The sequence below is a fragment of the Zingiber officinale genome, chromosome 5A, assembly GCF_018446385.1.
Source record: "Zingiber officinale cultivar Zhangliang chromosome 5A, Zo_v1.1, whole genome shotgun sequence".
Lineage (NCBI taxonomy): Eukaryota > Viridiplantae > Streptophyta > Magnoliopsida > Zingiberales > Zingiberaceae > Zingiber > Zingiber officinale.
In genome coordinates, this window is record NC_055994.1 from 131,771,861 (window position 1) to 131,790,639 (window position 18,779).

Sequence of the window (18,779 nt, forward strand, 5' to 3'; positions counted from 1 at the left end):
TTGGCTCAAACTTTGTCTGATACTGAATTTTTTTCTTCTTCTTATCTTCGTCCTTAGCCACACACCATTAACGTTCTTGATGATACTTCCTTAAAATCCCAGATATTTTGCAGAAATTACTCTGGGAACAGTCCATAAATAACAGTGACTCACGGAGAATTTTCCTGCAAATATATCCAAAGAGTTGACTAAATGGAACAAAATAGCGTCCCGATACACCTCACCTGGAGCTGGCCATAGGCAAAATCATATTCATTGACGTTAATCCCCTTCAAACGGAAAAGTCCGCACCGTAGCGGCCGTGCCGATATAATCAAGGGATCAAACATCGCATTCATCGGAAGGGACCGCTACAAATACGACACTCGCGTCGCCGTTCCTTGCATCGATTTTTATCCCCCCCTCTCTTCCGTTTCGTGGTTCCCAGAGACGGCTGATTGCGTTCTTAGAGTAATTTCTTTTCTCTAGTTATTTTGTTAGAATCGATTTCGCTGGTTTTAGTCTTAAAATCCATTGTCGGAGCACTAAAAACATGCGGGTTTTTTCTTCCGGATTATTGGGTTTTCATGTGCTGTGGATGTATGATTTTGTTACAGGTAAGTATCTCAAGGATGGCGGAAGGTGATTCGATTGCAAAGGATGTCACTGAGGTAAGATTTTAGTTCTTATGATACATCCCTTGGATCTGTTATGTTGATCTGTTTCCGGATTCGCAGTTAATTGGCAAGACTCCACTGGTGTACCTCAACGATGTTGCCACTGGCTGCGTCGCTCGGATCGCTGCTAAGCTGGAGAGCATGGAGCCTTGCTCCAGTGTAAAGGACAGGTCTCGATGAATCAGTGTTTTGCTTTTCTTTGGTTTTTTAATTGAATAGTTTCATCTTGTTCTTTGTCGTGATGTGGTTTTTCTATGATGGGGTGAATCTTTAATACAGGATTGGGTATAGCATGATTGCTGATGCAGAGGAGAAGGGGCTTATCGAACCTGGGAAGGTAAGCTGTTTCACACCTATGTTTATGGGTTCCCAAAGACAAAAGCATGAACTAGAATTGGGAGGGTATAATTTGGATCTGTCTATCAGTTGCGGCAATTGCCAGCAGTATCTAAGCGGGAGGCGGGCGTGAGGTGGTACTGTAGGCAGTAACTCACCTCCGTCCGCCACTGCTGTGCCTAAAATCGTCGCTAGAATCGTCACCGCCACCGCTATTTCGCCAGCGCGTCTCCTGGCGCCTTGTAAGCGGGTAAGTTAGGTTTAATTAAATAATTTTAATTTAATAATTTTAATTAACTCTCAATTATGATTGAAATAATTTAAATAGACTTAATTAAAATCTAATAAAATTATTCAATTAATTTAATGTATACTTAAAAAATATTTTTTATTTTTTATTTTTAAATATTTAGATAAATATTTTATTTTATATATTTAGGTTAAATGTTTTATTATAATGAATATATTTTTATTAAAAGTAAATATTATAAAGGATAATGACTATTTATAAATTATGTAAAAAATAGTAAAAAAAAATTAGCTGACTATGAGACCCACCACCGACTATTGTCGCTCAAGACAATTGGGTCCCCATTAATAAAAAATTAATTTACTGACATAAATTAAGTTGATTAATAAATTAAAAATATTTATGCGCTATACTTATTTTTTTTTATAAAAATACTTTTTAAAGATAAAACCATATTTAATATTCTACTATTATTCCTCTCTAAATTCCATTTTTTTCTCTTTTTCTTTCTTTCATTATCATTTTTATATTGTTATATGTTTAGTAAATTGCTTTTCCCACCCCTCTAACACTGCACCCCTCCCTCTTCCTCTCTCTCCTTGTCAAATACCATTTCTACCCCTTTTTCTTTGTTTTTTTTATTTTTTTCAATTTTATTTAATTTTTATTCAATTTTATTTTTTTAATTAATTTTATTTATTATTTTTTCATCCATACTTATATATATTTTTAATTTTATTTAATTTTTATTTAGTTTTATTTTTAATTAATTTTATTTATATTTTTTAATCCTATTTAGTTTTATTTTTTAATTAATTTTATTTGTTATTATTTTCATTGATACCTATATATATTTTTTTTATTTTATTTTATAAATTTCTTCTCCCACCCCTCTGACAGGACCCTCTCCCTTTTTAGATTTTGTCTCCCATATAAATGACCTTTATACCCCTAACTTCTTTACTTATAATTTTCTTAAAAATTTTATTTAATTTTTATTTAGTTTTATTTTTTAATCAATTTTATTTATTATTTTTTATCAATTTTTTTTTATTTTATACTTTTATTTTTTCCCCAATTTTATTTCATTTTTATTTTTTAATTAATTTTGTTTATTATTATTTTTATTTTATATAATTTTTAACATAATCTAGAATCTCTCTTCCTTTATATTACTTTTCTAATTCGATACTTAAATTATCCCCATCCAACTCTTAACACATGGCAGAACCTCCCCTCTCTTAAAATTACCTCCCTCCAACTCTTGACACATAACACATGTCAAAACCTCTTACTATCTTTAAATTACTCATCCTCCAACTGACATATGTCAGAACCTTCCCTCCCTTTAAATTACCCACCCTCCAATCTTTAACACATGTTAAAACACTCATCTCCCTTTAAATTAACCCCTTCCAACCCTTGACACATGTCAGAACCTCTTCTCCCTTTAAATTGATTAAAATTTTTATTTTTATATATTTTCGTGCATTGTTTCATGTATATAATTTTTATTTTGTTCCATACTAGTAACGACCCTACGGATATGGAGGGAGATACATGTAGGTACATAGTGTAGATTATACTAAATGCATGAAAGGCGAATTAAAAATAAATGCGGTAAAAACTTACAGCGATCTCCCGCAGATCCGCAGTCGGCAGTGGCGAAAACTCGCTGTCGGGAGAGCGATCACAAGATCGGAAAGCCCTCCGCAATTCCACAAACCAAATCCCGCCGCCTTGGATGTTCTCCTCTTACTCTCGTCTCCAACGCACGCAATTTCACGCATCCTGAGCCTTGGACGGACCCTCTTTATATAGGGAAATACACTAGGGGCATAATGGACTTTTCCATTATGTGTAGTGGAGAACATGGGCCACGTTCCCCACTATCCCCATTTCCAACATCTCCCACTCGTCCAGCTAAGTCACTAAGACTAGTTCATTCAGGTAAGTCACAAAGACTTAATAAGTCACATAGACTATTAGAGAGTTTGGTCACATAGACCATATGAGAACATCCAATCCATACTTAGAGAAAATGGTTCGTGCGACAGCAAACACACTGAGCGATAGTTGCTAAGAAGATTGTTACACCTTGACTTAGCCGCTCTTTGAGCAATCAATGCTAATAAAGTTGTTACACTTTACTTAGCTACTCAAATAAATTAGAGACACACTCTTTATGACACTTAGCCACTTTCCTGGTGGCACATAGCCTTTATCCAGAATCCATCCAATCTTCAAGTGACACACAGCCATTATCTTGAAGATATCCATGTCTTGCTATTTACCCAGATTAAATAATTTTCGTTTACATCGATATGAACATCTCTAATCCCTTATAATGACCATTATGTCATGAGCATGTTCCATATCCAATGGGTCGACCAGTGAATAACAACAAAAGATGTAAATATATTTAATCTTCCTTTTTAGCTAGAATCAATTCATTTTAATCAGTCGCTTTCCTAGTTATGCTCCATAGACCGAATCATCCATAGCCATAGGATACACGCTAAAGTAGCAGACACTGATTAAAACTTCAAGTAGACAGCTAAATAGTCACTAAGGCAAAAATTGAGATTAACATATAATCTCAAAAGTCTCACATAGTAGAGAAACAGGGATTCATTCTCCTACTACCTTTATTGTCGCAATAGCACATGTGGTATGAATCACATGCTACGATGTTATTCTCTTTACTAAAAAGAGTGCATGTTGTCTTCAAATTTAACATCGTACAGATTTCGATCTAGACATACTTAACGTCTAATCCTGAATTCAACATATGAATTCTAATCTGGCTTCACAGTTTAGTAAATGGTGGGTTCATTTACTTGATCATTATTTACACATAAATGATCTCATCTTGACACAATTATCAAGGCGACCTCAACTTATGAATCTAATTTCTAATTTCATAATTTCATACGTAAGTTGTTTCATAAGTAACGGTCTTATCCCTATTTGTACTTAACAAACAGAGATGATTGTCCATGTGAGTGGACTAATCTCCACCGCCAACATGCTCACAGAGATCTTATATGAATGTAACAAATACAACATATACACTGAATAAATTATGGCAAATGACACAATCATAACACAAAGTCTGATTGTTATTTCAATATTGTTACATTCTACGAAGTCCCAAAGACTTTACATGTTCTTTAAATGACTCTTTAGTCATTGGCTTAGTAAAAGGATCTGCAAGCATAACACGTGTAGGGACATACTCAAGAATGACTTTTCTTTTAGCCACAATATCCCTTACAAAATTATATTTAATTTCTATATGCTTGCCTTTGCTATGATATTTGGGATCCTTGGAAAAAGCTATTGCAGCTTGACTGTCACAGTAGACAGTTACTGGACTCCCACTATCCTCAGCAATTTTCAGATGCTTCAGAAACCTTCTCAACCAGACTGCTTCTTGCACAGCTGCTGAACATGCCACATATTCAGCTTCCATAGTTGACAAAGCTACACAAGCTTGTTTCTTGCTGTTCCATGAGATGGTGCCACCATTTAGCAAGAATGCATAGCCTGATGTGGATTTTCTATCATCCAGGTCTCCAGCCCAATCTGCATCTAAATAACCTTTCAGACTCATATCTGATCCTTGAAAACAGAGACAATAATCTGTTGTCGCCTTCAGATATCTGAATATCCTTTTTACTGCCTTCCAGTGTCTCGGTCCTGGGTTTGACTTGAAGCAATTGACCAAGCCCACAACATAGCTGATATCGGGACGTGTACACAACATAGTGTACATCAAACTACCAATAGCACTGGCATATGATTTTTTTATTCATCTCAGCTATTTCCTCTGGAGTTTTAGGACACATACTCTTGCTCAACACAGTACCTTTCACAATAGGTGTATGTTCTATGTTGCAATTAGACATGCTGAAATGATGTAACATCTTATTTATATAAGACTCTTGTGACAGACCCAAAAGTCTTTTAGGACGATCTCTTATGATCTTCACCCCTAAGATGTATTCAGCTTCTCCCATATCTGTTGTATCAAATTGTGATGACAGCCACTTCTTGACTTCATTCACATATCCTATGTCATTTCCAGCTATCAGCATATCATCAACATATAATGATAAAATGACATACTTTCCTTTTTCCTGTTTCAGGAAAACACAATGATCCTCATTGATCATTTCAAAACCATAAGATAAAACGACTTCATTAAATCTTATGTTCCATTGTCTTGACGCTTGCTTTAGCCCATATATAGACTTTCCAAGTCTACATACTTTTTGCTCTTGGCCTTCAGCAATGAAACCTTCTGGTTGAACCATATAGATTTCTTCATCAAGATCACCGTTAAGGAAAGCGGTTTTTACATCCATTTGATGTAATTCTAAGTCATAATGTGCCACAAAGGCCAAAATAACTCTTATTGATACAAATTTCACTACGGGAGAAAATGTCTCTTCAAAGTCAATACCCTCCATTTGGGTATATCCTTTTGCAACTAAACGAGCTTTGTATCTGTTAATCGATCCATCTGCTTTCCTCTTTATTTTGAGAATCCATTTATTCCCAATAGCCCTTCGGCCCGGAGGAAGATCGACTAAGTCCCAAACATGATTTTGAATCATGGACTCCATCTCTTCAACCATTGCAGCTTTCCATTTTTCTCTAACTCTACATTCCAATGCTTCCTCAATGGATTGAGGCTCGTCGTCGTCAATTGGAAGTGTAACCAATGGCTCATTCTCAATATCAAACCTCTTCTTAGGTTTGATCTTACGAACACTTCTCCGTAAGTTGGGCTGTTGAGAAGTCAACTCATGACTCGGCATATCACTCCCACTCGGTTGACTAGACTCAGGTATCCCTTTTGACACCTCTCTTGTTGATAATATCTCATCCTCCTCAAATAGAGGAATATTTTTATCAACATCACCTCTGATTGGGAACTCTGTTTCGAGAAAAGTCGCATCTCTCGAGTCTATTTCGGAGATGGTTCCATCTAGTTGCTCACCTATGAAAACATAACCTTTGGAGGTCTATGATATCTTATAAAGATACATTTCTTACCTCTAGGCCCTAGTTTTCCATACTTGTGAGAACTATCATGAACATAAGCAGCTGACCCCCAAGGTCTCAGATTACTCAAATCTGGTTTTCTGCCTGTCCAACGTTCATATGGGGTAGATGGAACTGACTTTGAAGGCACTTTGTTAAGTATATAGGCTGCAGTTAATAATGCATCTCCCCAATAGGAGATTGACAAATTAGCTTGCGCCATCATAGACCTAACCATTTCAAGAAGAGTCCTATTTCTTCTTTCAGCTATCCCATTTTACTGTGGAGTTCCAGGGATTCTCAGCTGTCTAATAATCCCTCTATCATTACATATTGTCTTGAATATATCAGACAAATACTCCCCACCACGGTTAGTGCGTAAAGTCTTAACTTTACGTTCTGTTTGATTCTCAACTTCGTTCATATAACGAATGAAGCAATCTAATGCTTCAGATTTGTGAGAAATCAAATACACATGACCGAACCTAGAGAAATCATCAATAAATGTAATGAAATAGGAAGCTCCGTGTCTAGCCTTCACATTCATTGGACCACAAATGTCCGAATGAATTAACTTCAATGTTGATTCAGATTTAATAGCCTTACCAAATGGTTTCCTAGTTGCTTTTTCAGCAAGACAATGCTCACATATAGACAATTGAATCTTAGCTCGAGTGCCCAATAGACCCTCTCTAGCTAATCGATTCATACGTTCTTGTCCTATGTGTCCTAATCTAGCATGCCAAACTTCATCAGTTATATCTGCATCACTAGTTAAAGCAATGTTTGAAAAACAACCATCAATAGCATAATTGACATCTGGTTCTACATCAAGAACCATAAAACCATTTGTTAAAAAACCATATCCGATTGACACTGAGTCAATCTTAAGTTCAACAGACCGACTGTAAAAATTAATACAATACCCTAAATCAAGAAGACACGTAACGGAAACAAGATTCCGTCGAATTTCAGGACATCATGTAGAAATAAAACTCTACCACCACGTAGGTTGAGTTTGCAAGTGCCGACTCCTTTGACTTCAACTCTTGCATTATTTCCCACATAGATCCACTTGTTGCCAGCTGGTACCCGACGGTACTCAACAAATGTAACTCGTTCTCGAGCTACATGGTTGGTTGCTCCCGAATCTATAATCCACAAAGGATAAGAATCAGCTAACAACACTGAACTAGCAACAAAATACTCTTGAAAAGAAGACATACTTGGATTTACCTTTTTCTGCTCAGTGCACTCCCGAGCAAAGTGGCCCTTTTTGCCACAGTTAAAACAAGTCAACTTGTTTTTAGGTTTCTTTCCAGTCTTCTTGACTATCTTCTTGATTGGGCCTTGTCCCACAACATCAGCTTCCCTCTTCTTTCCCTTCCCTTTCTTGAACCATTTCTTTTTCTTGGATCCATATGATCCAGCAGAACTTACAGCCACATAGGCTTGTCCAGAAATCCTTGCGGATTCAACTCTCTCTGCCTCCAATTCTACATGGCGTGAGACATCAGTGAAAGTCTTGATACTCTCACTGTGAGTTAAGGTCTGCTTCATGGTCTCCCAAGAATCTGGAAGTGAATGAATAACTGTTTGAACCTGTTGTTCATCAGTCAACTCATGACCAGCAGTTTTAAGCTCCCGAATCATGTTCGACATCTCCCTGAGGTGTTGAACCATTGACACATTCAGACGCTTTTTGTAGCTGTCGAATTTAATTGTCAGCTGTCAAAGCTTGCTCAGACTTACTCCACTGTATTTTTCTTTAAGGGCAACCCAGACTTCATGAGCCGTAAGATATAACTCATATTCAAAAGCTAGGTCATCTACCATTGAACTAATCAATATACCCTTTGCAGTGGAGTCCATTTTCTTCCATGCCTTATAGGCATCAAGATCTCGTCTGTGTTGTGCAGTGGGACCATCTACAGGTACTTCCATAACCTGATTTACAGCCTCTAGAACTTCTTGTTCCTCAAGTACATATTGTATCTTGAGGTGCCAGATCTTATAGTTATCCCCATTAAGTTTTTCACCTTTGTTGAGTTCAGCTATTATGTTTTTGGTTGCCATAATCTATCATAAATAAACAAATTATTTAGTATTCAGTAGATATCATATGTATGCAATTTATGATTGACTTAATATTACTTTGAGTTGGTTTACAAAATCAAGTGACAACTATGTTTTCACTCATCATCCGTATGACCAATCAAATTAATATTAATCAATTCTATTACATACATCCCAACAAATGAACTAATCATTTATAATATCATGAATTCATTAATTAAATGAACTAATCATTTAATATATCATGTTTTTTTTAATTAAATGAACTAATCATTTAATACATCATGAACTAATCATGCATCATGTCAAGCAAACAGCATAAATAAATGAACATATCATTAATATAAAATTATGCTGCAAATTGTTAACATATAATCAATTGACATGAATGAAATGGACTAACTATTGTTCATACAAAACGACAATAAAAATAACAGAACTCTAATAAACTAGATAGGCAACTACCACTCCCACTAGGACAGACACTAGTGCAGTGGCCAAAATAATCCCTCTCAGCCTGGACTCATTTGGGGTAATCCCAGGTAGGGCAGCTTCAAGATTTTCAATTGGTTCCCACACACACTCTCCCAGATCCTCTGGATCTTCAGGCTCTTCTGAATGCTCTTCAGATTCTTCTGGATCCTCCTCTGGAGGATCTTCAGGATCTTCTGAATCCTCTTCAGATTCATCTGGATCCTCCTCTGGGTCTTCAGGACCCCAATAGAGATGAAGCAACTGTTTGCACATCTCTGAATACGAGATGTGTCCATCATAATCATCCCAAAGTTGGAATGCTATCTGCCTAAGGTTTTCTGGCAGTGAATAGACTAGAGCAAATCTTCTGTGTGTGTCTTCTACTGGAAATTCTTCTCGCTCGAGTTTCCAGAACAACCGATCGAGCCGACCAATAAGCCATCCGAGTCCTTGAACAGGGTCAAAATCAAGCTCCTTAATCTCCTCCCAAAGCTCATGTTGTCGTAAATCACGACTAGCCATCTGAAAAATTGAAAATAAATAAGTCAGTACAAAACCGACTAACCAGTACAAAACCGGCTTATTTCAATTTATACAAGCATAGTACCAACATAATAAATCAAGAAAAACAAATCTTCTCGATTTTCAGGAGTTAAGTCGACAATTAGAACTAATCTAATTGGTCAGATCCATCGGATCGGTTGATTAGGGATCCAGATCCTAAGCTCAGTCCATTGTCCTTAATTAGAACTAATCTAATTGGATAGGGATTTTGTGCCTATATTCTGTTACTTTTTCTCTAAGTCTATTTCTACCAATTTCAGACTTATTGATCAAACTCAGGTCCATTTGATCAAACCAATGTCCATTGGTTTAAGTCCGACCAATTAGAACAAATCTAATTATTTTGATCAAATCTGACCCATTAGAACAAATCTGGTCATTTGATCATATTTGGTCCAAATCTAATTAATTAATCCAAATTAATTTAGAGTTGAATCAAATTGGTTTAATTAAACCCAATGGTTTAATCTAAACCGGATCTAATTGGACCAACCAATTTAAACCCACCTAATTAATTAAAATTAGACCAACAATCATAATTTTAATTAATTTTAACATGCATAATTTTTTTTTTAAACACGGAAGGTTAAAAAAAATTTTACAGGAAGAGCAATTCAAAACCAAAAGGTTCGGTTTCTTTTTTTAAATTGCATGCAACACTCTTTTTATATATATATATAAATTTGATTTATTTAAATCAAACTTTTCCTCATAAAATGTTTCCTCACGAAGCACGTTCTTCCTTTTTTTTTTAGCATCGCGTTTTCTCCGCCGCCCACTGGCCACGCCCGCTGGCCACGTTCGCACACCGCACATCGTGCACGTTGTGCGCGCCGTCTCAGCCGCACACCAGCGACAAACACGGTACAGAAACTGCAAGAGGCCGAGGTCGCCTCGAGCACGCTGCCGGCATTTTCTTCACCACAATCTATTCGCCGCCCACCACTTCAGTGCCTCACCCACGACGAACGCAGGTAGCAAGTCTCTGCTTGCGCAGAAATTGTGAGAGGCAGCAGCCATGAGCACTCCATCGACCAACCAAGACGCCATCATAGGCCACAGAATGCCTTCACCGGTATTTCATTGCGGCCTGAGCCCTGCTCTGATGGAAATCGCTATACTGTCGCGGTTTTTTTTAAACTTGGTACAGTACGCTGTGGAGCAGCGACGTTAACGCCGATGGTGACTCTTACCAGCGATCCTGTCGCCGGTGAGCGACGTTGTATGCTACGACACATTAGTCGTGCAAAAAACAGTGATGAGAAATGGCAAATCGAGAAAACATCCGAACAACGATTTTATAATTCGTCTCTAAGCATTTAGAAATAACTACGCGCTCTGATACCAATGTAGATTATACTAAATGCATGAAAGGTGAATTAAAAATAAATGCGGTAAAAACTTACAGCGATCTCCCGCAGATCCGCAGTCGGCAGTGGCGAAAACTCGCTGTCGGAAGAGCGATCACAAGATCGGAAAGCCCTCCGCAATTCCACAAACCAAATCCTGCCGCCTTGGATGTTCTCCTCTTACTCTCGTCTCCAACGCACGCAATTTCACGCATCCTGAGCCTTGGACGGACCCTCTTTATATAGGGAAATACACTAGGGGCATAATGGACTTTTCCATTATGTGTAGTGGAGAACATGGGCCACGTTCCCCACTATCTCCATTTCCAACACATAGGCGTCAGGCGCATGGTTGGGTAAACCTCAGGCCGTCAGTTCCTGAAAATCAACCTCTAACTATTAGGCTAGAGATGTCATGCGCCTACCATATGTGATACGCCGTTTTTAAAATTTGTATACTTTTAAACATTTTTACAAATAATAACTCTTAAAATTTACAACTAAACAATAAATAAAAGATTATAAATATATAATAAAAAATAAATTATTTAAAAAGAATAAAATTGATAAAAAAAATCTGAATAAAAAAAACAAAACCAATAAAAACAAAAGAAACAAAATTTACAAAAAAACGTGAATGTGAGAATAAGAAAAGGGTATAAAGGTAAAAAATTAGGTGAGACAGGGAGGTGAGGATATTTGAGGAGGTGGGAAAAGCAGCTCATATATGTTTAACAGCTAAATTTTTTAGTTAAATAAATTTGATTGATAATTTATAGAAGTTAGAGTATCCACATCAAATATCCTATTAGAGCATCCACATCAAATACCCTATTAAAAAATTTTACCTTAAATTTTGGATAGAGCGTCCTGATTGAAGCTACTAGTGGAAACACTGGGATCGGCCTAGCTTTCATGGCTGCTGCCAAGGGTTACAAGCTTGTTCTTACAATGCCTGCATCCATGAGCCTTGAAAGAAGGACCATTCTTAAAGCTTTTGGTGCTGAATTAGTCCTAACGGATCCTAGTTCGGGCATGAAAGGAGCTGTTAGTAAGGCAGAAGAGTTGGCTGCAAATACCCCAAATTCCTACATTCTTCAACAGTTTGAAAATCAAGCAAACCCAAAGGTAAACCTCTGTCAAGTACATGGATTTATTTAGATACAGCTTAATCGAGGCATAAATTTGACATGTTCTGTGGTTTCAGATTCATTATGAGACAACTGGACCCGAAATATGGAATGGAACAGGTGGAAAAGTAGATGCTCTGGTGTCTGGTATTGGGACTGGGGGTACCATTACAGGAGCAGGCAGCTATCTCAAGGAGAAAAATCCTAATGTTAAGGTTAGTTATGTCACCATGAGCAGAGTGACAGCCTTCATTGTTGAGATTATTGTATGACAATTGTGAAAGTACCATTTCTGAATACTTTTAATATTAACAAAAGTTCCAATCACTCTTTTTGATATTTACATCTTTCCCCATTCTCTCAGCTATATGGCGTAGAGCCAGTTGAAAGTGCAGTCCTGTCCGGAGGGAAACCTGGTAGGTTGTTCTTTCCACTGTATTTCTCATCTGATGTTTTCATTTGACTGAATAACTTGCTTGTCTGTTTATTTTCTAAATGCAAACATTAATGTTAAGCTCATAGGGAGGAAATATCAATGCCTGTTTCTATTGAAACATTAATGTTAAGCTCATAGTGTTTGTGTGAATAATACATGATTTCAAGTCATAATAACAATGTTACTTTCCATCTAAAAAAACAAGAAAGTTCTATTGAATCTGATCTAAGTTGATTTATATGTCCCAGGTCCCCATAAAATTCAAGGAATAGGAGCTGGCTTCATTCCCGGTGTTCTTAATGTGGATCTCATCGATGGAGTTATCCAAGTTGGCCTCTCTTACTAAGAGCAATTGCTTTCCATCTTGAAATAATTCATTGCTATGTACCTAAAATTCTTATTTCACATGCTCACTGTCTAGGTTTCAAGTGAAGAAGCTGTTGAGACGGCTAAACTTCTTGCTTTGAAAGAAGGGCTACTGGTGATTGTTTCTACTAGCAAGACCACTATAGCCTAATGTTTAGCACTCAGCCATGTTGATACAAACATATCTTGGTAAAATATTTGCAGGTTGGAATTTCATCTGGGGCTGCAGCGGCGGCTGCTATTAAGCTCGCACAGCGACCTGAGAATACGGGGAAATTGATTGTTGTGAGTTCCTGCTTTTCCTCATGCTTTGTTTTGCTCCACAATTTAGTTTTGTAATTGCAAGATGCACAAGGATTCGTATCCTGAGCAAAGAATACAAATTTTTTGTTTCTGCTTGCAACCAACGGCGAATCTCAGCTTCATCTTTAGTTTCCTATCCACAAAACCATGCGGCATGCCATCAGTGATCAGTGGCACCGCCTTTCTCATTAGCTCAAACAATGCTTGCTGCTTTCAGCTTACATGTCCATTCATGCCAATGAATTTTTTGCTGATTTAGGTTGTTTTCCCGAGTTTCGGGGAGCGATACCTTTCCTCTGTGCTTTTCCAGTCAATCAAGAAAGAAGCAGAAAGCATGGTGTTCGAAGCCTGAGAGTTTGTTTGAATACGATCCTGAAGTCAATCCAGTCGATGGTCCTCTCACTCTTCTCGAATCAAGATGGTTGTATTAATAAGTGTACCGCAGAAAGTGTGTTTCTCTTGTTATCACGGACAAACGCTTGCATGAAATACAGTTACTACCTTTACCTGGTGCAATAATGGTATCACTATTTGCTCATCTTATCATGAGAAAAAGAATTCTGGATTTTATGCCATGGGAATCAATGTTAGTGCCGCCATGAGAATTCTTTAGTTCCAACTGCGATCAACATAATCCACTTTTCTCTCTGTGAATCTGTACTGGCATCCAATTATTCAAGCCTGTAGCTCGTTTCTTCATTTGACTTTGCACATGTCCGGCTGCACGTGCCTCGTGAGGCAGGAAGGCTCTTTAAGTAATAAGTGCACAGCTTGAAGCCAATAATGAGACTCAAGTGTCGATGGTTTCCGAGAAATGGAAAGTGAAGGAATTGCCGTACTTGAAAGCAAACCCTTTCTCCCCTTTGATTGCCCTTTCCCAAATGCCAACATTTTTTAATTGTTGTCTCCCAATACCCAAAACATTTTATTTACTTGGTAATATTAATTTAATAGATGATGTAAAAGAAATTATATAGCCGATCGACCTCATTTTGTCAACTATATAATCTAATTTTAGTTACTAAAATAATGACAATGTATCTAACTTAAGTTCAATTAAAACAAATGGTTTTGTTAATTATTATATAAGAAAATTCATATCAAATATATTTTTACACCAACTATCCTATCCATTTCTTAAATTATATATTTATAAATAATATTTTTTTAAATTTAGAAAATAAATTTCATTCCCTAAATATATAAAAGAGAAAAAAGAAATAGAAAAATTAATATATGACATATTGAAAAGTGGATATTTAAATTTAATAAAATAATTTTTTTATCTTAAATTATATATTTTGGACAGAAAATTTGATATAGATATTCTTTGATTAACTATTAGTAGTAGATGCACTAATTGTCAACTAACCTATAATTAAGGGTAATGAATCTCTCGTATAGCCAAATATGAGTTTTCTTTTAACTAGGCAAAAGGTAACTACACCTCTTATCAATTGAAATTGATTTTATTCAAAGAAATACAAAAAAAAAAAAAAAATCTTATTAACTATATAAGCTTTTTACTAGCCCATTAAAATCTGTCCCTTTCCCTAACCCTAATTCATTGTCGGCCCCTAACTAGAATAATTTGTGAGCACTAGGATTCAATTAAAGTATGTGCTTAAATCATATCTAAGATAAGTAAAAATATTTTTTTCCTTATGAAAAGGATATATCTTATCTTAAGAACATATCAAAATGGTATCCTATTTTAATTTTTTGATTTTAAAATGTTTTTAATAAGTAATAATATTATAGCAATTTTAGCTAAAAGTAATTCGATGTTTACCAAAACTATTTTAAATTGTTAAAATTAATTTAATATTATTTAAAAGTGCTTTCTAATTTAGACGGTTTAAAATAGTTTTAATCAAAAGAGAGCAGTCTAATAAAAAGAATAAATAAAAAAGAATTTTTAGAATAAAAGATTATTTTAATATTGTTTCGATACAGGATCTAATGATAATAAAAATGAAGAGAGCTGATTAAAAATTATCATTTCCAAGCAAACCGGTTCGGCTCCTTTTGGCCGGTTTGGTTCATTCAATTAAACGTCCTCCACCTGTCTCCTCTCTCTCTCTCTCTCTCTCTCGCGGAAACTGCTTTTAGAATAGAAATTAGGAAGAGAGGCTGCGGCGAGGCGAGCAGAAGAGCGAAAAAGAGAGACACAGAGAGAGAGAGAGGGAGGAGCGGAGGAGCTCACCGCGAGTGGGCTTACCGCATCGCTTCCTTCGTCGCCTCCTCGTCTATGGATTCTTCTCTCTCTCTTTAGGGTTCCTCGCGGCTTCCCCACGTCTCCGGCGATTGCTTCGGGCTCAAGGGAAGTGACGAGGACCCCAATTGGTTTCGCCGGCGCTGCGGCCGTGGTCCTTGCTCATCCCATTGGTTGTAGGGCCGATTCTCCTCCTCCGCCTCTTCGCTGGCGGCGATCCGGCGATCCGTCGCCCTGCTCGCCAATCTGTTGCATTTCAAGATCCGGAGTTGCAGGCGCCGCAAGGCCTGCAGCCGCGGCCTGTACTTGGGGGCCGGGACCATGCTCTGGCTCGTCCGCCTCTCCGGCCTCTGCTCCGCCGCCATGCTGATGGTCGTCCTCTCCCCTTCCTTCCAATCCTTCCCTCCTGCCGAGGCCATCCGGTCTTCGCACTATCTCCGGACCCCTGGTGGCAGGTACCACCGTGTCGCCGCCCTATCCGATTTCACCGACGTCTCTGGATTTCGGCGCGCGCCGAGTTTCCGCAATGCCGGCGATTGCGAGGTCCCTTCGGCCAATGGAACCTCGGTCTGCGACCCGTCGCTCGTGCACATCGCCATTACCCTAGATGAGGAGTACCTGCGCGGTTCCATCGCAGCGGTCCACTCGGTGCTCACCCACGCCCGGTGTCCAGAGAGCGTCTTCTTCCATTTCTTGGTTTCGCAACCTGGCTTGGAGACCGTTGTGCGATCCGCCTTCCCCGGGCTCCGATTCAAGGCGTACTTCTTCGACCCGGATCGCGTCCGGGGGCTGATCTCGACGTCGGTGCGCCAGGCCCTGGAGCAGCCCCTCAACTACGCACGCAACTACCTCGCTGACATCCTCGAACGGTGCGTGCGCCGAGTGATCTACCTGGACTCGGACCTCGTGGTCGTCGATGACATCGCCAAACTATGGCGGACGGGGTTAGGGTCGCGCGCCGTGGGAGCGCCGGAGTATTGTCACGCCAACTTCACCAAGTACTTCACCCCGCGCTTCTGGTCCGATCAACGACTCGCAGCGGCGTTCGCCGGTCGCCGGCCATGCTATTTCAATACCGGGGTGATGGTGCTCGACCTCGTCCGGTGGCGACGCTCTGGGTACACGCGGCAGATCGAGCAGTGGATGGAAGTACAGAAAGGCGGTGAGGCACCCGGCGGCCCGGGGCGGATCTACGAGCTGGGCTCGTTGCCACCTTTCCTTCTCGTCTTCGCCGGGCACGTGGCGCCCATCGAGCACCGGTGGAACCAGCACGGGCTCGGCGGCGACAACATCAAAGGCAGCTGCAGGGACCTGCACGCGGGGCCGGTGAGCCTGCTCCACTGGAGCGGCAGCGGCAAGCCGTGGGTGCGGCTCGATTCAAATAGGCCGTGCCCGCTCGATCACCTCTGGGCGCCTTACGATCTCTACGGTCCCGACGTCGCTTGACACTACATTCACGGCCGCTGCTCTCCGGTAAATCCTCTGCCTCGTCTACTTCTATTGCTCCCCATCAATTTTCATACAAAAAAAACATCAGGATCGTCGACTATTTCAAAATTTCACGTTTGTTATTCTTTTCGGTTTTAATGGTGATTTAGTGACTTCTCTCTTCGCTTCCCTTACTTTTGCTCCCAAACCCCGTTCTTGCGAGGCGATTTATATTTTACATTCCATTGTTACTGCCTCAATGAAATAAAAGGGAAGCAAGATGATCAAATTTGTTCCATATTGAATCCCTTTCTCTCAATTTGTGTTTACCTTGTTTTAGTTCATCCAATCTATAATATCGACGCATTGGGTTAATCGGGGAAACACAAAAAAAACAATGTCCAAGTCCAACTTCTTGGTTTGGATGTGCAAAATCTGTTTTTTAGCCCTTGTAAGGGTTTAGATTTTGTTGATATTTCCAATATCAGAAGAAAGATTCAACCTTGTGGCTAGAAAAAGGGGAGGCCATGGATGTGTGGCTCAACGTTCGTCAGCAGCTAAAAACCTGTGAAATACCTGGTAAACGCGCCTCCTTTTTTGCCCCTGTTCCTCTAATTTAGCAATTCAATGAATGATAATTAGGTGCTCCATCGTTATCCCCCTCGATATATCCCGTTTGTAATTTAATTGTTTTTTTGTTCTCCAGTTTGCTGTCGGTGGGTTCCGGTGACGGAGACTGCTCCGTTTATGGCCACTTTTGCATATCTATCTTATTCTCTTTAGCAGTTGGCATCCTTCCATCATCACACGTTAACAAAGAAGAATAACACCTGAGACCATCATGTCATAACCGGGCCCGTATTCATCGTGATTTACTCCCTCTCATACTTGTGGGGCCGGGGTGAGGGGGCCGCTGGGTTGGCGGTTCCAACCTTTTGCAACACGTTAACAAAGAAGAAGCCCCCACGGGCGGGATCAACCGGTTATGACATGGTATTCTTGCAACATGGGTCGGGAGGTCGAAGGTCTGCGGCAGCAATTGCGATAACATCAATATCTGTCCGTGCTAAACACCTTCGACCGCCATGTCATCGCCGGGCCCGTATTCACCGTGATTTACTCCCTCTCATACTCGTGGGGCAGGGGTGAGGGGACCGCTGGGCGGCGGGACCCGCCTTTTTGCAACACGTTAACAAAGAAGAAAATTTGTATTATTCCCCTCATCTCTCTCTTCGATTTTAGGACAAGTCGGGCTTTTGAGTTAGTCAACCATTGAGCGGCTGACTTTTCCTAGATTGTTTATGAAGCAGCTAGTGAGCTGGAAGGATCGATTGATTAAGAAGAATATAGACAATTTGGATGCTCACTTTAGGAGTTCCCTTTAGCAAGGAGAAATAAATGGCGGTCCATATTCTATTCGGCCACATAATTCCTGGGTCCATTGATTGATTAAGCAGCATTTTAGGGTTTGATTAATACTCTCTAACCATTATGAGGACAGGGAAATCAAATTTGTCACGTGTCGATGAATGATAGAGTTATGCCAGGTCTGTTTCTTGAAGTGGCACTCGTAGGTTTTCATTTTTGGGGAGGGAAAGGGATAGATTGTGTGTTACAATCGATCGAACTTGTATTCAGAAATATTTTGGATTTAGGGTTTAGGATTTAATAATTCATTTGCCCTCACCGAAAGAAATAGACGAAGAGTTTTTGCATTTGTATAACTTGTTTAACCTCGAAGTAGGATGAGATAGTAAATGGTTCAAATTAGGCCTGATACCTATTTGAGCTCGTCTCGGTTTAGGTACGACGAGAAGTTATGTGGCTAGCCAAACTTCTAGTGTTTGGTAACGACATCTACGTTAGCTGAAAGAGAAGGATACATATACATCCAATTGACTTTCATTTTGGTTTTTAATGATTAATTTTGTGGTAGAAATATTGTGCCATTTTTGTGGCCAATATTTTGATTATGAACAACAATTTGGTTGTTAGGAGGCTTCCATCAGCTTATTTCATTTCCCTTTTAAACAACCGTTGGATGTGCTTTCTTAATCGAATTACAACCTAATCATTAAAGAAATATTGCTCTTGTTTGAAAGATGAGAAGTTTTTTGACACTTCCACCATCATGATTTTTCTAT

General features: G+C 39.0%; 2 protein-coding genes across 2 annotated transcripts; both read left to right on the forward strand.

Moving 5' to 3' along the window:
- Nucleotides 1-297: 297 nt before the first annotated feature.
- LOC121981846 (cysteine synthase-like) lies at nucleotides 298-13,530 on the forward strand. The gene is made up of 11 exons (XM_042534598.1): nucleotides 298-450; nucleotides 597-650; nucleotides 717-826; nucleotides 936-993; nucleotides 11,622-11,885; nucleotides 11,965-12,102; nucleotides 12,252-12,303; nucleotides 12,572-12,651; nucleotides 12,745-12,804; nucleotides 12,894-12,974; nucleotides 13,252-13,530. Exons 2-11 carry the CDS (start codon nucleotides 612-614, stop codon nucleotides 13,342-13,344), a joined length of 975 nt encoding a protein of 324 aa, XP_042390532.1. The 5' UTR covers nucleotides 298-450; nucleotides 597-611; the 3' UTR covers nucleotides 13,345-13,530.
- Nucleotides 13,531-15,072: 1,542 nt separating this feature from the next.
- On the forward strand, nucleotides 15,073-16,954 carry LOC121981848 (probable galacturonosyltransferase-like 7). Its single transcript, XM_042534601.1, has one exon. The coding sequence runs from the start codon at nucleotides 15,529-15,531 to the stop codon at nucleotides 16,651-16,653; it is 1,125 nt and encodes a 374-aa protein (XP_042390535.1). The 5' UTR covers nucleotides 15,073-15,528; the 3' UTR covers nucleotides 16,654-16,954.
- Nucleotides 16,955-18,779: the final 1,825 nt, after the last annotated feature.

Excerpts from the sequence above, each read along its gene's own strand:
- LOC121981846 (XM_042534598.1), top strand. The coding sequence starts at position 612 with ATGGCGGAAGGTGATTCGATTGCAAAGGATGTCACTGAG. Across the intron at positions 11,886-11,964 it reads AAAATCAAGCAAACCCAAAG|ATTCATTATGAGACAACTGG; the intron begins GTAAACCTCTGT and ends CTGTGGTTTCAG. Across the intron at positions 12,805-12,893 it reads CTTTGAAAGAAGGGCTACTG|GTTGGAATTTCATCTGGGGC; the intron begins GTGATTGTTTCT and ends AAATATTTGCAG.
- LOC121981848 (XM_042534601.1), top strand. The coding sequence starts at position 15,529 with ATGCTCTGGCTCGTCCGCCTCTCCGGCCTCTGCTCCGCCGCCATGCTG.